The sequence below is a fragment of the Dama dama genome, chromosome 22 (genome assembly GCF_033118175.1).
Source record: "Dama dama isolate Ldn47 chromosome 22, ASM3311817v1, whole genome shotgun sequence".
Taxonomy (NCBI): Eukaryota; Metazoa; Chordata; class Mammalia; order Artiodactyla; family Cervidae; genus Dama; species Dama dama.
The window spans coordinates 44,684,617-44,706,531 of NC_083702.1; the positions used below are offsets into that span (position 1 = coordinate 44,684,617).

The 21,915-nt window shown below is 48.3% G+C and overlaps 1 protein-coding gene and 1 pseudogene across 2 annotated transcripts; one reads left to right on the forward strand and one right to left on the reverse strand.

The window, feature by feature from the left end:
• Positions 1–1,116: 1,116 nt before the first annotated feature.
• LOC133043928 (apolipoprotein L3-like) lies at positions 1,117–17,995 on the reverse strand. Of its 2 annotated transcripts, XM_061125362.1 has the most exons (5): positions 17,920–17,995; positions 13,982–14,080; positions 10,747–11,069; positions 5,460–5,580; positions 1,117–2,816 (listed from the first exon to the last, which is right to left on the reverse strand). In XM_061125362.1, the coding sequence occupies exon 5, from the start codon at positions 2,807–2,809 to the stop codon at positions 1,928–1,930; it is 882 nt and encodes a 293-aa protein (XP_060981345.1). In that variant the 5' UTR covers positions 2,810–2,816; positions 5,460–5,580; positions 10,747–11,069; positions 13,982–14,080; positions 17,920–17,995; the 3' UTR covers positions 1,117–1,927. The 2 variants fall into 2 exon arrangements, with proteins under 2 accessions (XP_060981345.1, XP_060981346.1); XM_061125363.1 differs by lacking the exons at positions 10,747–11,069; positions 13,982–14,080; positions 17,920–17,995 and adding an exon at positions 6,985–7,682.
• On the forward strand, positions 5,798–8,691 carry LOC133044039 (zeta-crystallin-like; annotated as a pseudogene).
• Positions 17,996–21,915: the final 3,920 nt, after the last annotated feature.

Here is a 21,915-nt window from a genome sequence, read left to right on the forward strand (position 1 = left end):
TCAGATGTTCCATCCACTGTGTTCTCATCACTGACGCTGCCACCACCATCATCACCACCATTGTCATCAAGAAGTCACTGCCTGAAGTGCGATGTAGACCATTCTTCAAAGAAGATATACAGATGGCTAGCCAGCATATGTAAAGAGGCTGAACACTGCTAATTATTCAGTTCAGTTCAGTTCAGTTCAGTCACTCAGTGTTGTCCGACATTCGCGACCCCATGGACCACAGCACACCAGGCCTCCCTGTCCATCACCAACTCCCGGAGTCTACTCAAAGTCATCTCCATTGAGTCAGTGATGCCATCCAACCATCTCATCCTGTGTGTATGCTAATCAAAACTACCATAAGGGATCACCCCCTTACCAATCAGATGGGCCATCAAGTAAAAGTCTACAGACAATCAATATCGGAGATGATGTGGAGAAAAGGCAAGCCTCCTACACTGTTGCTGGGAATGTAAATTGGTGTGGCCATTATGGAAAACAGTAAAGAAGTTCCTTAAAAAATAAAAATAGAGCTATCATGTGATCCAGGGCACTTCAGGGCATATATTTGGAAAAGAAAAAGTTCCAATTTGAAAAGATACATGCACCCCATGTTCATAGCAGTACTATTTACAATAGCCAAAACATGGAAGTAACTTAAATGTCTGTCAACAGATGAAGGGATAAAGACAATGTGGTACATACAAACAATGGAATATTACTCAGCCATAAAAAGCATGAAATAATGCCTTTTGTAGTAACATGTATGGATCTAGAGGTGATCATACTAAGTGAAGTAAGTCAGGGAGAAAAGACAGACATATAATATCACTTATACGGAGAATCTAAGAAATAGTCTTGGTGGTTCCCTGGTGGTTAGAATTTGGTGGTTTTGCTGCTATGGCCACGGTTATCCCACATCAGGGATCTGAGATCCCACAAACTGCCTGGCATGGCCAAAAAAAGAGAGTACAAATGAACTTATGAACAAACCAAAACAGACTCATAGTCATAGAAAACATAACTTGTTGTTACAAAAGAGAGAGAGGGGTAAACTAGGAGTATGGGATTAACAGATGCACACTACCATACATAAAACAGATTAAAAAAACAAGGACTTTACGTATAGCACAGGGAATAATATTCAGTATCTTATAATAATCTGTAATGAAAAAATTTAAAAGAATAGAGATATATACATGGATTATGTATAACTGAATCACTTCGATGTACACCTGAACTAACAAAATATTGTAAATCAACTCTACTTCAATTAAAGAAACAAGCAGACAAAAGAAGTCACAGCCTAATTGAGATAAAATGCTGGAATCAAAGGTGAGTTGTTGGAGAAGTAGGGTTAGAGACCACCGCCAGGAGGAGACTCTTCTTGATGGGGCATCAAACCCTGGGAAGGGCAATAGAGCAGCCCCTGTTGCTTCTTCTGGATCCGAACAATCCTACCTCTCTATCTCCCATTTTCAACCCTTTTGTATTTCTGGTCTCTTGTTGCTAGTTCCCCTGCTTCTCCTTTTATTCTGCCCCCAGTGACTTCTTTAGTTCAAAGTAAGTGGTTTATGATGGGAAGGGAGTTGGGGGAGAATGGATACATGTATGTGTATGGCTATGTCTCTTCACTGTTCACCTTAAACTATCACACCACTGTTATTCGACTGTTCCTCAAAACAAAACAAAAAGTTCATAGTATGAAAAAAATAAGAGGTTTCTCCCTTGGCCCCCACCAATTCTCTAGTCCCCCTTCCTCCCTTAATCCAGGCTCCTTCTCTCTCCCCATCTATCACCTACATTCACCACTTCCCTCCAGTGCTCAGCTGCAGAAATGCCAGTTTCCTAACCCTCAGCTCCAACAATTTTGTCTCACTCTCCTTTTTTCCCTAACAAGGTGCCTCCGCACCTTGACCCTGAATGTGTCCCTGGACCCTCAGTGCTCTGGGGGTGGTGGAGTTGGGTCCTCTTGCAGATGCTTATAGATCTGGGTGAGCTCCTCCAACTTCCTCTCCAGCTCCCTGACCCGCTGCCGCAGGTTTTCAGCTGATGCTGTCTTTGCACCATCATGCAGGTGCATTGACTCCTTCACCAGGAAGCTCACATCCATCAGGAGGAAGACACCTGCAGTGGCCCCACCCACGATTCGGGCTCCTTTGGTAACTGCCGAAGCCGTGCCTTTCAAAGCTGCCTCTACCTGCTGGATGGCTGGGGCTGAGATTCTCCCAGGGCTCACGAGGATGTTTGCATTGGCTGCAGAGTCAGGGTTGGCTTCACCTGTCTCCATGGCATGGATATTTCTTTCAAGGTGTTTCTCGGCTTTTGCCAATTTCTCTGTTGTGACAACAATGTGGGGGTTGCTCTTGAGTACCTCTAGGAGCACCTTCCATTTCTTGACAGCAATTGACATCAATTGACTGGCTTTGTTTTCTGCTGATGACCTACTTACATGTTCCACGATGCTGGTGGACACAGCCGTCACAGCACTTGCTGCTCCCAGCCCTATCCCAGTGGCTAAGAGCGCCACACTGGCCCCGGCTGTCACGGGTGCCAGAGCCAGGCCAAGGATGGTCAGGGCGCCAGATAAAGCGCCGGTGCTGTGGGTCACCACGTTGGAGATGGTACAGTCCCTGTGGACTTTGTCTACATTGTCTGCAAGCTCCTGGAGCTTGCTTATGAGCTCCACCAGCTGCTGCGTCACCCGAGGAAACTTCTTCAGAAACCTCTTCCTATCCAGCTGCTCTTTTGGGAGCGTTTCTTGGTCCTTCCCAGCCAAGTCTCTTTTCAATTCATTCAGATATCCATGTAGTGCATTCATGTCTTTCCTGTAACCGTGAAGGTCAAAGGGTTAGAAAGGCAGTTTGCTTGTCTGTAAAATAGGTTCAAAAATGTCTATTCTGCATACATACAGAGATAGTACTATAAATCGATTAGAAGAGAAATTTACAAAAGTAAAATTTCCTCTTTCAACATTAAACACAGGTTTTATACCTTGTAGATGCTCCATAAACTTCTTCAATCCTCTAACAGATAAACAAAAGTCACCTTAGGATACTTGTAACTTAAGAGAGATATTGGATGGAATTCCCCGGTGGTCCAGAGGTTATGACTCTGCACTCTCACTGCCTCGGGCATGACTCAGTCCCTGGTCAGGGAACAAGGACCCCACAAGCCATGTGGCTCAGCCAAAGGAAAAAAAACAGAACGCATTTTGTAGAGATGTCTCAGAGACAGGGCAACACCAGCACTTCGAAAGAGTTGGTGAGAGGGAATTCCACAGAGAAATGAAGAGAAGTGGTGTTAGAGCAGGAAACTTGCATTCAAGGGCCTCAGTGTGTGGTGAGGAGTCAACCTGATCTTTGCTCTTGGCTACAGGAAAGTGGTCCCTAAGCCCCTAGAATATTCTGGCTGGTACCAGTGTCCTTGTCTGCCTGGGCCTTTTGGCCACTGTTCATTCTGACAAGGAGACATGTGATGGGGCCTCTGGAGGAGGTGGACTCTAGGACATTCGTCTGAACTCTGGGAGGGGCTGGAGACCACAAGTCAGGGTAATTTGTCTTTAAACGGGCGAGTGTCCCTGGCAGGCAGTGTTCCCTGTGCCCTGCCACTCACCAAGCTCCAGAATAGTAACGCATCCTGAGGACAATAGAAGCTCTGGGTGTGAAATCCGCCCAGACTCTGCCCTGTGGCTGATGGAAACCCACAGGCTTCCTGTAATACACTGGGATCATGATGGCTCTCAGTGAGTCCTGTCTGTTCTATAGGGAATTCTCAAACCTGAGGGGGGTTTTGAGGATCCCCTAAATACGCCATTGGTTCAAATGAAAGCATAGTCCTGGGCACTGTGCCCTCACCCTTTGCAGATTGGCTGTCTCTATGACTTAGAATTTGTAGAAGAAAAAAAAAAAGCCCAAAGTCAGAACTAGGAGGCACCTTAACCGTCTTTAAGTCTGCCATCTGCTGTCTTCTAAGGCTTGTGTCCTTGGCCTTCCCAGCAGAAGGTCCCTGAGTCCATCCATTGCCCCAGCTGCCTGGAGATCAGGAGATGTGTTGCTGGTTCCTCTTGGACTCTCCAGCCCACCTCACTGACTCCTGACCCAGCACTCAGCACCCCTGACCTCTCAGGTGTCACATGTTAATTTGTGACAATTCATGAGCCAGCACCCCAAGGTCATGTGCAACTTTATGGAACTTCTAAAGATTCAAGAGGCGGAAACATCTATCTGAACAGCTGAGCCTGAAGAGACTGGCACTTGCACAGCTGGTGGAGGAAGTGTTTCCTCTTGGGTGGGGATGCACAAGGCTCCTCAGAATCCCTCAGATGACACACAATCACAGCCACTCACTGTGACCCTGGAGGGCTCACTGAGCCACATGACCTGCCCACTGACAGGGGAAGTCCACGTAGATTAGAAGAGGGTCCCAGATGGAGGGAGAGCCCAGGTCCCAGGCAGGGTGTGAAGTCACGGTCACCCAGGGCCCTCTAGCCCAGCATGAGGGGATCCTGTCAGGGAGGGAAGAAATGTCCCCGCTCCCACTCCCGGAACCTCTGTTAGAGTCACATTCCCTTCAGTTCTGTGTCCTCGGGGCCCACTCTCCTCACTCTAGTCCTGGTCCTGCTTCGCAAGGCTGCCTACTAGTCCTCCAACCTGGACCTTCTGCTCCACCCTGACCCCTGGGTCTGACCCTGGTCCGGGCCTTCCTGGACCTTTGGATGAGATGACTGCACTTGGTTCCCCACCTCTGACCCTGCAGTTCACTCTGAGGCCATCACCATAGCCCATCAGATTGAATTACTATTCCCACTGGACACGTGCAAATCTGAAACTCTAACACATAAGCCCAGAACCCAGGAGGTGGGCACGGCTAGATCCAGGATCCCATCAGCTCCACCCAGTTCCTCTCCAGCCTCTCTGCTTTGTGGGCCAACAGGATCCTGCAGGGTTGGTACAGTTCCTAAGATGGGGACTAGAAAGGCTTTATCTAGGGAGAAGCCCGAGTAATACACATGATGGCGTCAGGATTTTCTGACTTGCCCCAAAGGAAATTCTGCTTGGTTCTCATCACCAGAAAGAAAACTCTTCCCAACAAGCTTTTTAAATGTTAATACTGATTGAATACCTACTCTGTATCAGTCAACATGGGAAGACGGTTGCATGCAAGAGCTCAGTATCCTCACAATAAAACTGAACAGATGATGAAGCAAAGGCAGAGAATAGCTCAGTAACTAGTCTAAGGTCACATAACCTGCCCCTTCCTTACAGGTTTCATCTTCTCTCAACCTGAGGTTGTTCAATGCCAGCAAATGACAAGGAGGAAACATTCCTCATGAGATACTGAGAAGGAACATCCTCGACCCCCACCACAGGGTCCTGCTTGGAGGAGGTGTGCCTGCTAGGAGAAACCTAGTCTGGTGCCGCGGGGTGTGGGTGACCCTCCTGACACACCGATCCACCTGTGGAGGTTACCTGGACAAACCAGCCTTCGCCTCAATTTTCCTCAGGAATTCAGTCAGCAGGAGAAGCAGTTCCTCTCTGCTGAGTATGTCCCAGAGACACTCAGCGACATCCTCAAAGAAGATCTCAATATCTAGATGAAAGGAAAGGGAATAAGGTTAGAAGAATTTCTGAAGAGAAAAAGGGAAAGTGTTAGTCACTCAGTCCTATTTGACTGTTTGTGACCCTGTGGACCAAAGCTCGCCAGGCTCCTCTGTCCATGGGGTTTTCCAGGCAAGAATACTGGAGTGAGTAGCCATTCCCTCCTCCAGGGGATCTTCCCAACCTAAGGATAAAATCCAGATCTCCCACATTGCTGGCAGATTCTTTATTTCACTGGGAAAGCGCAGAAGATTTTGTGGTGGATCATAAATGGTGTTGGGTAGCTTTTTTTTTTTTTTTTTTTTTTTTTTAACCTTGTGTAACCTGGGGGAGGGCTCACAGATTTTGACAATCCACTCTAGAACAGGTATCTAGATCACCATGGTGACAGAAGTTGAAGAGAGCTATTTGACTTTTGGAATTTGGTGGACCCGTAGTGCTGAAGCTCCAGTTGGATGTTGCTGTAGCAATTCTGGGAGACCACCAGGTTCTAACAAAGTCCAAGCATGTGGTGTAAACCCAGTGGACGTATATATTCTCTCTGGCACTCACAGTATAAAACCACTCCACCTTATACTCCTAGCTGAGATGTGGCTGGGATGGTAGAAGCTGCTGGAGAGAATGTATCTTTTTTCAAGAAAGGTGACATTCACTACCAGGACCATCTCTGGGGGCTACGCCGAGTATGCTCTGGGAGCCCATCACACTGTTAACACGCTTCCCCAAAAAACTGGACTTCAAACAAGGAGCTGCCATCAGCATCTCATGTTTTACTGCTTATCGAGTCTGCTCCACAGTGCCCATGTGAAAGCTGGAGAAAGTGTCCTGGGGCTAGTGGAGGAGCTGGAAGAGCAGCAGGCCAAATGGTTAGAGCTTATGGCTTAAAGATTCTGGGCACAGCTACTACTGAGGAAGGACAAAAGACTGTTTGGCAAAATGGAGCTCACGAAGTGTTTAATCACAAAGAAGCTAATTATATTGATAAAACTAAGAAATCTGTTGGTGAAAAAAGAGTTGATGTGATTATTGAAATGTTTGCTAATGTCAAACTTAGTGAAGATTTAAATTTTTTGTCACATAGAGGATGAGTAATAGTTGTTGGCCGCAGAGGTGCTATTGAAATAAACCCACAGGATCCATGACAAAGGAATCTAGCATAAAAGGAGTAGCTCTCCCTTCATCCTCCAAGGACGAATTTCAGCAGTTTGCAGCAGCCCTCCAAGCTGGGATGAATTGGTTAGTTGAGACCAGTAATAGGTCCCCGGTATTCACTGGAGAAGGCGGCCCAGGCTCATGAAGATATCATTCACAGCAGTGGGGCTACAGGAAAAATGATTCTTCTCTTAAAATCATTAATCCTGCCATTGATTTCCTGTGTAATTAAAAGGTTTCTTACCTTAGTTTTATGTAGACTGCATTTGCTCTGCTTAGCCATCATTTGATTCAGCGGGTTTCTTCTATTTAAAACATATTTATCTTAGGATTCATAGGCATTGGAGTACACTTTATTTTGTAGCTGGGAATATTCTTTACACTTTCTACCTCTCATCAAGGAATAGTGGGAAATAGGATGTTAGTGGTCACTTGGCATTGGAGGACATTACAGAAATTCCTAACCAATGCTTATCATTAATTCCATACCTTTGACTAAAACATGCTAATTCAAAAGAAGACTGCTTGATTCCCAAGCCTAGTTCTCTTTACAAAGGTTCTTTAGTCTCTGATTAACCCAGAGCTATACTGGACTCTGACGATTCTCTGAACTAAATGAGACCCCTTTTCTAAACTAATCTCATCTAGATCTACCGGTCTCTCAGAAGGGCAAGATAAACCATGTCCAGAGAAATCTGTTAGTTTTCCCAATATTCCCCAATATTTTATGCTATTCACTAGGTTAATCACTGACTACCAATGATCCATGTACTGTCTGAGGACATCAGCCTTATCTCTGGTATGATATGATACTAGGTGCATAGTTGGGCTTCCCAGGAGGCACTAGTGGTACAGAATCTGCCTGCCAGTGCAGGAGATGTAGGAGATGTGGGTTTGATCCCTGGGTCAGGAAGATCCCCTGGAGAAGGGCATGGCAACCCACTCCAGTATTCATGCCTGGAGAATCCCATGGACAGAGGAGCTTGGCAGGCTACATACAGTACATAGGGTTGCAAAGAGTCGTACATGATGAAGTGACTTAGCACATCAGGCGCATAGTTCCCAAATATATATGTATTAATTGATTCAACTTGTTTCTGGCCACATGAAGGCTTTTAAGTCACAAATGGTGGTTCAAGCTCCTCCAAGTACCACAGCCTTCTCCAACTATTACTTGGGGCCTCCTGGATCAAAGATCCTCAATATGAGGGTAAGCAGAACATGCTGCCTCAACAATTTAGGCTCTGTGTACTTGGCCAGCTCGAAGCAGTCTGAACAGAATTGCCCAGCCTTTTCCCTAGTAGCCATATTCTCCTAAATGAAAAGTGGGGAAATAAAGGACAACAGTCAGGGAGGAAGGACAGGGCTCCCCAAGTGGCAGGAGGAAATAAACTGCTAGTGGCAGCTGTTATTTCCCCCTTATCTACATGAGATTAAAAGGTTCCTTGTAATCCTGTGTTGCCATGATGACACCTGGGGCCCCCTGAACTTAACTTTTTCTCAAACCTTGAGCTAACCAACATGTATTTCTCATGGAAATGTTTTTCTTAACCTGGGTTAATGAAACTATTCATTTGCTTGGAAATCTGCCTTTCTTCAAGATTCATGTCAATTGTTCTATGGCCAGAGGTGAGTCCCCTTGTGCCATTCTATCTCAAAATGCATGTTGTGGGAGGGGAGCCTGGTGCAACACTCTCTGTCTGAGTCATTTCTTTTATCTGATTAGCAGATTGCTATCAGGTATACAACACCTTGCTAAAAACTAGCAAGGGGGCACTCTTTCTGTCCCCTTCAGAAGTCTATCTTAGAAGCTTTCTCTACCCCATTTACACTTTAATAAAACTCTACTATGAAAAAGCTCTGAATGATCCAGCCTTGTCTCTGGCTCCAGATTGAAGTCTTCTCCTCAGAGGCCAAGGATACTGGATTCGCTCACAGCTCACGGAAGTAACCATTCTGAATTGTATCTATGTGTGACGGGGATCATATATTTTTCTTTAAATTAATAAACAAAGTTTATGCCTTAAGAATGATCTGCTTTTGTTATCATAATATGATAACTACAACAAATTCTAGAGCAAAATTTTTTTTAATGCTATTTAGTATAAATTGTTAAAATTCATCTTCCTGAGGAGTGATCACCTGGGCACTGTTGGTAGAGTCACCTGGGTCATGGATGGACCTGCTTTTCCCGCCCTCACCCTCCAATTCACATGTTGAAGCTTTAACCACCAGTGAATGTATTTGAAGGTTGGCCTTTAAAGAGACAATTGAGGTAAAATGTAGTCATAGGTGTGAGGCCCTAATCCAATAAGATTGTTGCCTTTATTAGACAAGAAGACACCAGATTCTCCCTCTTCCTGCCCCCTCCTCCAGAGGAAAGGCCATGTGAGGACACAGTTAGAGGGTAGTTAGGAATTGCAAGCCAGGTGGAGAGGACTCACCAGAAACCACCACTACCTTGATGATGCTGGACTTCCAAACCTCAGATTTAGATGTCTTCAGGAATCTACAGTTGTAATTTTTAGAAAGAGAACGAGGGCTTTCTAGGTGGTACAGTGGTAAAGAATTGGCCTGCCAATGCAGGAGACACAGGAGTCGTGGGTTCGATCACTGGGTTGGGAAGATCCCCTGGAATAGGAGATGGCAACCCACTCCCAGTATTCTTGCCTGGAAAATCCCAAGAACAGAGGAGCCTGCCGGGCTACAGCCCATGAGGTCACACAGAATGGAACACGACTGAACAGACGAGCACATCCACATACACAAACAGAGAGAACACAGGGCCTGTGTGTTTGTGAGTTACTTCTAGCAGAGACTGGCAGCACCCTGCAAATGAATGCTTTCGTGTTTTGGCAGTGAAACAAAAGAATATTCACATTAAATGGGATAAAGAATGTAATGAAAATAATTAACGTTGGATCAGTACAGGGCAAGATCACTGCTCAAATGAGTTACCAAAATCCCTGTGTGATTTCAGGGATCTAGAGTTTATGGAACTGAAGGTAAGATGTAGGCAACTAGGAGATATGTGTATATATATATATATATATGGGCTGGGACACGATGTAAGATGTGTTTCCTGGTACATGAACACACAGAGGCATTATTCTTTTTTCACAGAAGAAGAAGTGAGACTCAGACAGAAGAGACAACCCAAGGCCAGTGAGCAGAAAGCTCAGAGGTGGAACCCAAGGTCAAGTGTCAGACACTTCTTGGACATGAATGAATCCTCCTTATTTTAAACTCCTGTGATTTCTTCATTCTGCGACATAGGGATTTTCCCAGCTAAATTTTGGTGGTGAGTACGCTGCAGCTGGAGGAGACCATGGAAACCCACTCCAATATCCTTCCCTGGAGAATCCCATGGACAGAGGGGCCTGGTGGGCTGCAGTCCTGGGGGTCGCAAAGCGTCGAGAACAACTGCGCAGCTAAGCAGAGGCTGCAGCAGCACACCGCAGCACACACAGAAGGAGAAGTCCAGTGCTGTTCGCGTGAACTTATAGAACATTGTAAACCAATGTGACCTCATTCTAAAAAGGGTTTAGGACCACCCACCATTGAGTGAGACTGCTATGTGAGAGGATCCTAATCAGAGACACTCAGGATGGGCAGGGGAGGGGATCAGCCAGGTGGAGGAGGGGTGGAGCCAGATGTGATCCTGTGAACAACCCGGTCACCCTTCCCCTCCAGGTGGGAGGTGGCAAAGGTAGACTGGGGTTCAGTTCACTGTCCGCGGACTCTTGCAGAGCGGCTGGGTGGGTGGCAGGGTGAGAGCTGAAGGAATGGTGTCTGTGGTGATGCCCCAGGGTCTGGGAGCAGGAGGAGGCTGGGCCAGGGAGAGGGCAGGAGGAGCTCCAGGGACCCTGGGGGACCTCCTCTCGTTGCCCCATTTGGCCCTGGGGACTCTCTCTGCTGTCCCACACCGCCCCCCCCCCCCCCATGGGCTGTCCTGGCCTCACTTCTGAGTCACTTGCTAGAGGGCAGTGGGGGAGGAAGTGAGTACCTAGCAAGTGGCTTCCCAAGGAGAGGGCTGGGGAAGAGGCTCTGTGGACACACCCCTGTTGGGGGAACTCCACATGGCCCCTCTAGGGGGCTCCAGGATGCTTATCTCTCCTCTTCTTGGTTCTTGATTCCTCTGTAGGTTAACTCTGCCTGGAGGAACCACCCTCAATTCTGGGTCACATGTAGGAACTGGCCAGAAAAGAGGCAGCTGCCTACATAAGCAGTCTCCGAGGTTTTCTGAGCTCATGATAGCAGCAGCGGGGTCTCAGAGATTTCCCTTCAGCTCCTTGTTTCCGTCAGGCTGGAAGGAGGTGTGACCTCACCCTTGGAAAAGAGAAAACAGATTGTGGGCTCAATCACAAGTGAGCAGTGGCTTCAAGGAGCAGTGAGGGTGAGGTCCCTGGTGGGTTTGCCTGAGACGGCCACTAGTGCCACCGGGGACTTAACCCAGCATGGTTCTCTGTCTCCTGGGCTCTGTAGGTCACTAGTTAAGGAAAGTTACTCATCTTCATCCAACTTCCTCCGAGTCACAGTCCTGTTATCCTGTTGGGGTACAAGGAGAAAACAGTCCTCTTCACAGTCCTCTGTGAAGTTATAGGAGTAATAAATCCAGAGACAGAAGAATAGATAGGAAGGAATACTCTGGAAACTACATGAGGTTGGAGCAACTCTGTTACTAACTGGTAATAGGTGATGTTGATCCAGTGTCTATGACGTGCAGGCTCCTGAAACTAATCTAACTTTAGGTCAGCCCAGTTTTTCACACTGGTGCCAGAGCCTGGATTTGAACCCAAGTCTTTCTGATCCACATCCCAGGTTTGTGATGATTATGCTCTACTCCATTTAATATATGAAAATAATTACTTGTGGATATATGTTTATTGGTAAATGACTCTTCTCATTCTAAATGATGTCTTGCTCCCCAGGCCCGAGTCAGCCTTGACAAAGTTCCTGGTGGTGCAATCCGACAGCCCAGGTCTTCCTTGCTTCTGCAAGAGCCTTTATCTCCCAAGGGCCTGGAGTCCCACCAGCCCCACCCCACTTCCTGTATCCCTGCCCTGCATGGCTGAGGACCCTGAATGGTGCCCTGTCCTCCCCTGACTATTGCACTTTAGGTTGTCTCTAATACTTTGTGTAAATAATAAGGAACATTCTCTTTGTATTAAACTTCACTCACATTTGAGACTGTTCCCTTAAGCTATTTCTAGAAGTACAATTACTAAATTACAAGGCATCAATACCTAAAACATTTTCATACCTAGAGCCACACTGTTATGCAAACAAACTGTCATAATTTATGTTTGCACTCATAACATATGAGGGTGTCCATCCTTTCAGACTTTCCCATTCTCAGTGGTCTTTAAAAAAAAAAAGCTTTAGGTCTTTATATATAAAAAATTTATTTTGGTTCTGCATGTGATTATCTTGCCATGGGAGAAGAGGAAGGAAAGCAGATGTTGATTACATTTAACTACTGTTTTCAGGAGGCAAAAGAGCCTTTGTCAACTCCTCCTCCTGAGACCTGACTGAAATGATAGTCAACGTACGTACTGGTATAATAACAGCCGCGGATAAGAGTGACTTGTGTTTGTGGTCATCGCTCTGCATTGGTATTGGCTCTGAAACTTTACATATGATAACTTGTATGTTATTCCATTAACATTTGATATGTGTATATTGTATCCCCATCTACAGATAAGGAAGCTGAAGTACAGAAGTTTTATGATTTGGCCAAGGTCAGACATCTTGCCCCTGGTAGACTGGATTCCTCCCCACTCACTGGGCTCAAGAACCATAGCCTCCCTCTTCTCCCTCTGCTGCTAATAAAAACAAGCATGGGGGCAACAGGAGACCAGAGTGTTCAACAAATGTTTGAAGACTCACTGGATGGAGAAGTGATAGCTGAATAAAGAGGAGTGCAGGAGAGGGAGAGAAACAGGGAGCGTGTTCACAGGAGAGAAGACTGGTCTGCTGGGCAGAGCCCCAGAGAGGGGGCAAGATGAGAGGGAGGCCAAGGGGAGAGCAGGGGACAAGCTCACCAACCCCACATCCCATCCCACATTCACAGCAGCCTTCACTCCTCACAGACTTTTAGAAGGTTACTTGAAAATGAGATGCATGAAAAAACATAGATTACGTGTTTGTTTAACTATGGAGGAAGGTAAAGGATACCCATGAGAGAGATAGACGTGGGATCCAGGAATCAGGAACATCAACCCAGTGGGAAGGGAATCCAAGGATCCCAGCTGGGTGTGCAGCAGACCTAGAGAGAAACCAGTCCAGAATGGGATAAGAAGTCCAGAGTCTGTGGGGATAGGGGGCTCGGTATCCCATGAGGCACAGTTGGAGAGAAATGGAGCAAATGTTGAAGAGAAACAGTGCAAGGGGTGAAGATGAAGACAGTGAGAAAGATCAGGAAAAACTAAAGCGCAGGAGGAGACGGGGATGACAGAGGATGAGATGGTTGGATGGCATCACCGACTCAATGGACATGAGTTTGTGTAGGCTCCGGGAGTTGGTGATGGACAGGGATTCCTTCTGTGCTCCAGTTCATGGGGGTCACAAGCAGTCTGACACGACTGAGCGACTGAACTGAACGGACCTGCTGAGAAGCATCGGCAGCTATATGGTACAAGTTAGCTCATAAAAAATGTATTAAAATATCACAAAAAATGTAAACTGTTTTGTTTTATTTTTTTTAAATATCTAAAGTAAATATATCTATGTCCAAGTCCTTTGGAGACTGTTTTAAAACTGAATCAATATGAATATATATAGTATGATATAACTCACAGATGTATAATATAGTGATTCAAAAATCTTAGTTTTCTTTCATTTATAGTCATTATAATACAATCTTTATCTTTTAAAATGAAACAGTATTTAAATATGTGAAGTAAATGTACTTGTTAATTTAAAAATCGAAATACACTTCTAGAACTTGGGAGGCAAAGCACTGAAAGGAGGAGGAGGATTAATATCTCAGTTTATAAAGCTGGGAATCAAGAAATAGTAGGTCCAGTCGAGAGCATAAGAAACAAGGATGTAAATAAAGTGCTTACAAGTACAAAGCTTCTTAACGGAGGATATACAATTAGTGGAATAATGATATAAGGAGAAGAAGGGGACAGGTACAATAGAAAGTAGAAAAATAACTGAAATCCTCATTTTTCCTAATAAGAAGTAAATAAATCCTATCAAATTTAAGTCAAGAAAAAGCAAAATGCAATACCTACTACTTATTAGCGATTGTGGTTGATGACTTCCCACTTTGCACCAGGCACCTTCCCAATTGCTTGGGATGAATTCACTTCCTTTTAGTTCTCACAATGATCCTATAAGAAAGGAAACTGAAGCTCAGAGAGGTTAAGGAATATACTCAAGCCACACAGCTAGTGCTAGAGCCAGAATCCAAATCCAGGTTCCTGTCTCCTGCGTACACATTCTCACACTATTCTACCTCCCAAAGTAGTAATATCATTTCAAGAGACTGATTAACTATCTAAAGAAGAAGCTTTTCCTTGGGAAGGAATGAGCAGAACCCTCTACAAATTGATCTGTTTTAACCATATGCACTTAGGACTGGATTGTTTTAACTGTAAGACAACAGAAGTCACTTTATACAGGCACAACCCACAAGAATGGGGTGGTTTCTAGGGCCACCCCCTTAAAGATCATGGAGGCAGTTGAATTAAATGCCAACAAGAAATGTGTGACTCCTGCTGTGACAATTGTCAGTGTAGGAGCCATGTTTGTGTTGATGAAACCTGGTTCTCTAGAAAAGTAGGCAAGAAAACAGAGCTAAACCAGAGTAACGAGAGTGAACATGCTTGGCTGAAAAGCATGAGTGGACTGTAAACAGATATTGTCCAGCAGCATCTTGCCCACCCACGTGTGCACCCATGGGCTTCCGTCCCCTCAAAGGAAGGTATACCCCTTGCCGGGGACGTGAATCCCAGAGACTGGCATCTCCACGCCTGCAGAGACAGGATAGTCTTGAAGATGGTCAGAGAAGTGGTCATAAGGGGACATTCACATATAATAATAATATTAAAAGACAATGATTGCTTTGAATACATTTCATTGAGACAGGCTGAGTGTGTGAAAGGTCATGAGTTCTTAATAAAATTCAAATGAGAGGACTTTAGAAATGTATGGCCAAAACGAGAGACACAAAGATTAGAAAGAATGCAGGTGGTTATGCAGGGGACGCAAGGCGAAAGAGATATGGGATCCCTGGGCAGGGAGGATCCCCTGGAGGAAGAAATGGTTGCCCACTCCAGGACTCTTGCTGGGAAACCCATGGACAGAGGAGCTGGGAGGGCTGCATCCATGAGGCTGCGAAGAGCTGGACACACCTGAGCTGGTGCCTTTCCTTTGTGTCTATGCTGCAAAGAAGAGTGAATGTGATGGGAATATTCTGTGTTAATTGAATTTAATAATAAGAGGAGTCTTGACATCTATGGGTATATTCCTTTCTGTTTATTTACATGAATCTTTACAAAGGATTGAGAAAGAAAGAACCCCTGACGTCCCGAGGCTGGCCTGGTGTCACAACAGGGCTATGCTCTTCTCCTGTTGGATGTAAAGGCTCTCACAGAACTCCAGCCTCACACAGGGTCACCCTGAGAGCAGGAGTGAGGAGACAGCAAACACCCATCACTGCACCCTCACCCACACCTCGCCCCCTCCCTTGGCTGAAAAGCATGACTGCTCCATCTTTACCCATTACAGCTTTATCCTCTCTCTGGTCTCCCCTCTCCACTGATGGAGTTACTGAGACCCCATGGTAGTGCTGCCCCCCATTCTCTGCAGCACCCAATCTAGAGCAACCCCATTTCCTTAGAGCTCCCCCCAAATCCCCTTACCTAAGCTCCACTCCTAGAATCTTTCCTTCTACACCCTCCTCTGCGATGCTCACAGCTCCCCCTCAGGAACAGTGACCACCAGCTTGTGTTTAGGGGGTGTACCTGGGGGCGAAGGCTGGAAGCATTGTCATGTGGATGGGAGAGAATTCACAAAGGCAGGCCCTCCTCCAAACAAATGGGAGAGGAAGGCTGGATGGCCCACTGCCTCCTTCTCTGCCCAGAAGCTGCAGGACCCCAGGAGACAGGTCAGCCTATGGAAATCTTGAAACATGAGAACAGAGTCAAGTCAGCAAGAAGAGGAGGGCTCGGGCAGAAGGGCCGGCTCCTGGAGGATGACAAACAATTGTAAATGCGTCAAACACTTGACTCATCCTTCTGTCCTTCCCTCCCATTCTTGGCCTGGTCCTGACACTTGTCTGTGGCCTCACGTGGGTGTGGATGTGGGCAGTGCTTCATCTGCTGGATTCCTATCTAGGGCATCCTCCTCTGTTAGCCTCTGAATGTTCCCTTCCTAGAAAGGCTGTTGGTGGGAGAGGGGAGGAGCCCGGAGAAGCCTGTCCCTGCCCAGCTGCATGGCCAGTCATGCATCCCTCCCCTCCTCATGGGCAGACAGATTCTCCCCAACCATGTCCCTTATGTGCCTGCAGCCATGCTCCCTGGGAAGGGAAAGGGGCGTTAAGAAAGTCCCTAGCCCAGCACCCAGACCCTCCCGACTGCCCCAGCTCCTGTCTTCCTCACACTCTCTGTCTCCACAGGGCCTGCTGCAGGACTCTGACTCCTCACTTGGCACAGGCTGCCCCTCCCCATGAAATGTGTTTCCCCACTGGCCTCACTATGTGACGGGTTACTTGTCCCTGGAGGCCCAGCTCCTAGCCTCCCTCTGCCACCTTCCGCCAGTTCCTCTCCAGCTCCTCTTGAAGGTCACACATTCCTGGTCATGGTTCTCTTATTGCTCAGTTTCCCCAGGTCTGAGAACCCTACCCACATCATCAGGGGCCCTGTCTGTTCTCTGCTGCTCCTCCTGTCCGGGGTCTCTGGGCACCATCCGCCCTCCTGGGCACAGCCTGGCCAAAATATGAGGGGTGGGACCCCTTCTGGGGACATGAAACAAGCAGCTTCTTGGTGACACAGCACAACCCCAGTTCCCCTGTGAAAGTTAGAGCGGGAGCGAGGGTAGAAGGGGGAGAAACAGAAAGAGAAAGAGGCGGAAAAGAAACTAAAGGTAGTAATCAGTCACTCATTCAAAAGGATCCAATGTAAACCAGAGAGAAAAAACTGAAGGGACTGAAGGATGCATTAAAAATAACATTGATTTGAGAAAACCTTTCTAAATCCACACATTCAACAAGATATAAAAGAAATTCTGACCTGCTGAACTCTTGGAAATTAAAATTGCCACGGATCCCATAAACCAGGTCAGAAAAAACATCCGCACCCACAGGGAAAATGGAAATCAGCTTTTAAAAACTTAGTAAGAGAATAGAACAACCAATTCCCCAGGAGGTGGCTTGCCCAGGGTCACACAGCTCTCTGTGGGCAGAGAGGAGGCCAAGACCAGGCCTTTGGACATGGGTACGAAGGAGGGGTGGGAATGTGGTTTTATTAACCCAATGCTTCTAGGGTTGTCTGTGCCAGTAAATAACATAGATCTAAGCTCATGTCTCTCCTGTTATACTGATGTCTATAGAATTTGGCTTTTTATCTTAATATTGCCACACCGGGATTGCATGTGGACCTTGTGCACTGAGCCCTTCTCACTTCTTCCAGCAGGGCCATCTTCCCCACACAGGACCACCCATCACCCACATCCTGAGCAGAGGGCTTGGCGAATAGAGGAAGACAATGCCCTTTGACTCCCTGCTTGGTGTCCTGTCTCTCTCCAGGCGTCAGTGTCCCCGAGGGCCTGGCACTGAGCCTGGCACTCAGAGGCAGGGTTTTTCAACAAACCCTGATTCCTTGTAACTGAAAAAAAATCCCCTTTCCCCCATCAGCCCCAGCCTAGCACCCTGGGGGCAGCTTCAAGGTGGACCCACCATCAGAGGGGAGGCTCTGATTCCCCTGTCCTCCTCCACCCTTCTGCTTCCTCCAGTTTCCCAAAGTACTGAGCACACCCAACACCCACCTTCCTCCTGGGCTCACCGCTCACGTCTCAGGGGTCCACGTCCTGAGCTGAGCCCACCGGGACGGGGGCCGCCCTCCCTCTGCTCTGTTCAGGGGCCCTCGGCTGGGAGGAAGCCCTCAGACACACCTGCCTACACATCCAGGCTCTGCCCCTGCTTCATCTGCTGCCTTGGCCATGACCTCACCTCTCTGAGCTTCCAGTTCCCTTCTGTCAACTAGTGACATCATCCTTTCCCAGACATTCATCCTGAGGACGGGGAGATGGGCAGGGTCCCTCTCCCCTCCTTACCCAGGCGTCTTCCTCTGGCTGAGTCTCAACAAGATCCATAATGTCTCAGTTGTGCAGATGCAGCCACCAGTTGTGCGTCTCTGCAATGACCACACACACCATCTGTGCTCAGATATACTCTGGGAAGCAGAACTGAAAGCAAAGCCCTCACTTCTGAGTGGTTCAAGTGAAACAAACACCTGGCCCAGCGGGCCCCACCCTGAGACCATTTCCACCTCCAGCTGACCCCCTTAGAGAAAGAAGCCCAGTCCTGACATTCCTCAACCTTCTTGACACAGTCCACTCCGTCTCAGGCTCCATGAAGGAAGATCTGTCACCTCACACACCGTGAGTCCCTCGGCAAATCACTGCCCACCCATTTCCATCTTCACACCCCTCCAACCTCACACTCACCAGCCTGCCTGCCTCATTCACCTTCGTGCCTCCAGCATGTGGTCCAGTCCTAGAACAGATGAGTTGCTCAGTGCATAGTGGTCATACTCTGCTGCTGAGGACCACGTCCAGGTGGCTTCTAGGATTCGCTCACATTTCTAGGTTCTTCTGCCAGAGACACCTGCTGCATCCAACTGGGAGAAATGCTTTCTGCAAAGCCCAAATCTGGCATCACCTCCTCTGAAAAGTCCTCCGTGACCTCACCTGTCTCACCTCCCAGGCTCCTCTGTCCCTTGGACTCTCCAGGCAAGAATACTGGAAAGGGTTGTCATTTCCTTCTCCAATGCATGCATGCATGCTAAGTTGATATAGTCATGTCCGACTCTATGCGACCCCGTGGATGGCAGCCCACCAGGCTCCTCTGTCCTGGGATTCTCCATAGTTTGGTCTTAAAGCCAACGGTTATGAATCTGATATGTTTTGCAGGTAAGGGCGCTGAGAGGAGGGGACAGGTGGGCGCTTTGTTCTACCAACTCAGGGACTTGTGTTTGGTGGGAGAGTGTCAGCAGCTCACGTCCTGCAAACATTCACTTGACACCCTGTTCCCAGGGCTCAGGGCTCAGGCCAGGGCAGACGCCCCAGAGCGCAGACACAGAGGAGTCAGGGGCTCACGGGCAGCCGCCCCGCCCACTGACCTGCACAGGTCCGCCCCTACCCCGCAGGAGCCGCCGGGACACCAGGGCGCCTCCGCCTCGGGCTCGGGGTCCTTGGGGACAGCCGGCTCTGGGTGTCACCCCTACAGAAGGGACACAGGGAGGAACAGAGGGTGGCAGGGGGTTTCCCTGCAGGGAAAATCTGAGCACAGTCACCTCTCCCGCCTGCTCACTTTACGCCTCAGGCAGAAACCCAGGAAGCAGGGGGGCGGGAAAGTCACGTGGCCTCCCCGGGGGACACCTGTCTGCGTGAGGGCGCCCAGGCCCCGCTTCCTCAATGCCTCCGCCACAGGACCGCTGGGGGCCCTGAGGCGCTGGTGGGCGTCCCGGGACTCACTTCCTGGCCAGGTCGCCCCTGCATTAGGCCTGGAAGCCGAATATGGCGTCCTTGATCTTCAGATCCCGCTCCTCCTCCAGGTGGGCTAGCACGGCTCCCAAAGAAGACCTGCTCTGGCCCCTGTGGTACAGGTTGCTCTTGAGCTCCAGGGCCTTGATCTACAAGAGGAGAGCTGGCCACTGACCACATGCCACCCCAGCCACCACGGAGTCCTGGAGAAAGGCCAAGGCCCTGGATCGGGCTTGGCCTACGGGCTTACGCTCTACGGACGGACTTCTCCTGGTGCAGGGAAAGTGGGATGGAGGGACGCCAGCAAGGGGGCAGGAGGGGGCCAGCACGGGCCAGTTAAGGAGTCAGACTTGCAAAGAAACACAGAACCTGGGCCCTGAAGGGATCTTACCTGCTGGCATCTCTGTCCCCATGCATTTCTAACAAAGGTGGCAGCGGACATCGGGGCTTCGGTAGCATTACCCTAGGTAATTAGGGAAAGTGTGTTTCTTTAAACAGGTAGTTTAAACTCAAGAGGGGCTTCGACATACTTAGGAACCTAAGGAGTGAAGCAGGGGAAGCCAAGAAAGTGGGGCCAGGTGCAGGATGGCACACAAGGGCCACAAGTGTCTTGGGAGCAGTGCTGTGACAGGACAAGTCTCTCATCAACAGTTGTCGTTGACCTTGACGAGGAGGCTGGGCCCAGACTAGGTGTAACCCAGCATCTGAGTATATCCAACTGTTAGATACTCTGTGCAAGCAACAAAATTTACTGAGAAGAACCAGCTTTCGTCTAAGCCAGAACTCAACAGGCTGAAGACACCCCTGTTCAGTTAGGTCCAAGCCCTGGGATCCAGTCACTGGAGGCTGTGTGCCAGGTGGTGTGAAGTCAGCTCTGCCACTTGCTGGCCATGACTTTGGCAGTAACAAAGCCAAAAATGCCTACAGGTGTGGCCCTCACCCAGGGGGCTGTGCCACACTCCCGACAATTCCCCAACCCTCACCTGCAGATATCCAGGCATGTCTGGAAAAGGCAGCCGCAGAGACTTGGGAGGTAGGAGGGGGCTCAAGGGAGAGAAGCTCATATCAAATATCTTGAAACCAGCGATGTCCAGGATCCCTGTGAACGAGGCGCCCTGCCTCTTGGTCTTGTCCAGAGCCTTGTTGATGCACAGGACCAGCCAGTGGAACACGCGCTCTTAGGTGGCCTTGGCCAAGGCCTCGGTGGCAAAGTCAGCCTTCAGGGACACCCGGGGCGGGTGGCGGTGGCGGGGGGATGGGTCAAACACAGGGAGCCTTGAAGTGCTCATTCCCTTTACCCCAACAATGTCATCTGCAGGGCCAAGCCCCAGAAAAACAGCCTCAAAGATGAGAAAGCTTCATACACAAATATGTTCACTGCAGTGTTATTGAAAATGAAGGAAGTTGCAAGAGCCTAAACTTCCAACAATATGGGCAGAGAAAACTTAGACATTTGCAAAGTGTTAATCATGCAGTTGTGTTCAAGTCTTCGTGAAGCCGTGGACTGTAGCTCTCCAGACTCCTCTGTCCGTGACGTTCTCCAGGAAAGAATACTGGAGTGGGTTGCCATTCCCTTCTCCAGCAAGTCTTCCCCGACCCAGGGATATGAACTCGGGTCTCCCGCATGCGGGCAGATCCTTTAGGGTCTGGTCACCAGGCAAAGACCTTTTTACAATAAAGGGATAAACTAAAGTATTTATAGAAGAAATGACAAGATGTTTGAGGTTTGCTTCTAAAAACATAGCTGTACTATAGGGAGATGTCCAATAATCTTACTGGGGAATTATTTTACTTCTCTAGGTTTTACCCCATTTCCTGAATCTGAACTGTTACTTGCAGTGGTTTCATATGAAACATACAGCTTCTTTAATTATCAGGTTAAAGAATGGTTGGTCATAACACATCTGCTTTCTCTCAAAAACACTGTCCCTATCTTTGGAGGGAGGGTTCTGCCCAGAGTCAGCTGTCATCAGCGGTATGAGGTCCAGGACAGCAGCTTTTGGAAAAGAACAAGTTAATATGAACTTCCAGGCATTGTTGAGAGATGGGAGCAGGATCTGAATGATGCCCAGCACCGAGGCATGAGAGACACATGAAACTGTCAGTAGAGGCTCTGCCCGGAGGTGCGCAGGTCCTGGGTGGCGGGCACACGTGTGCAGCACACCTCCCTGCCCGTCTCACCCACGTGGGACAGGACAGCAGGTGGGGACAGACAGCTGCAAGGTCTGGGCTCCCAGGGGGGTGGGTACACTGCCCTGGGCCCAGGATGAGCTGTGCTACAGAAACACCACATGCTTGCTTCACTTCCTTCAGGAACAGGACACGCTGCCTTCTCCCGACCAATCAGCTCAACATGGATCAGGGAGGAGGCTCAAGGCACCCAGAGGGCCCACCCAGGATGGCCCTTCCCAGGCAGGGTCCTCAGCCACTCTCCTGGTCTCTGGGCCCGGCTTCCTCCTAT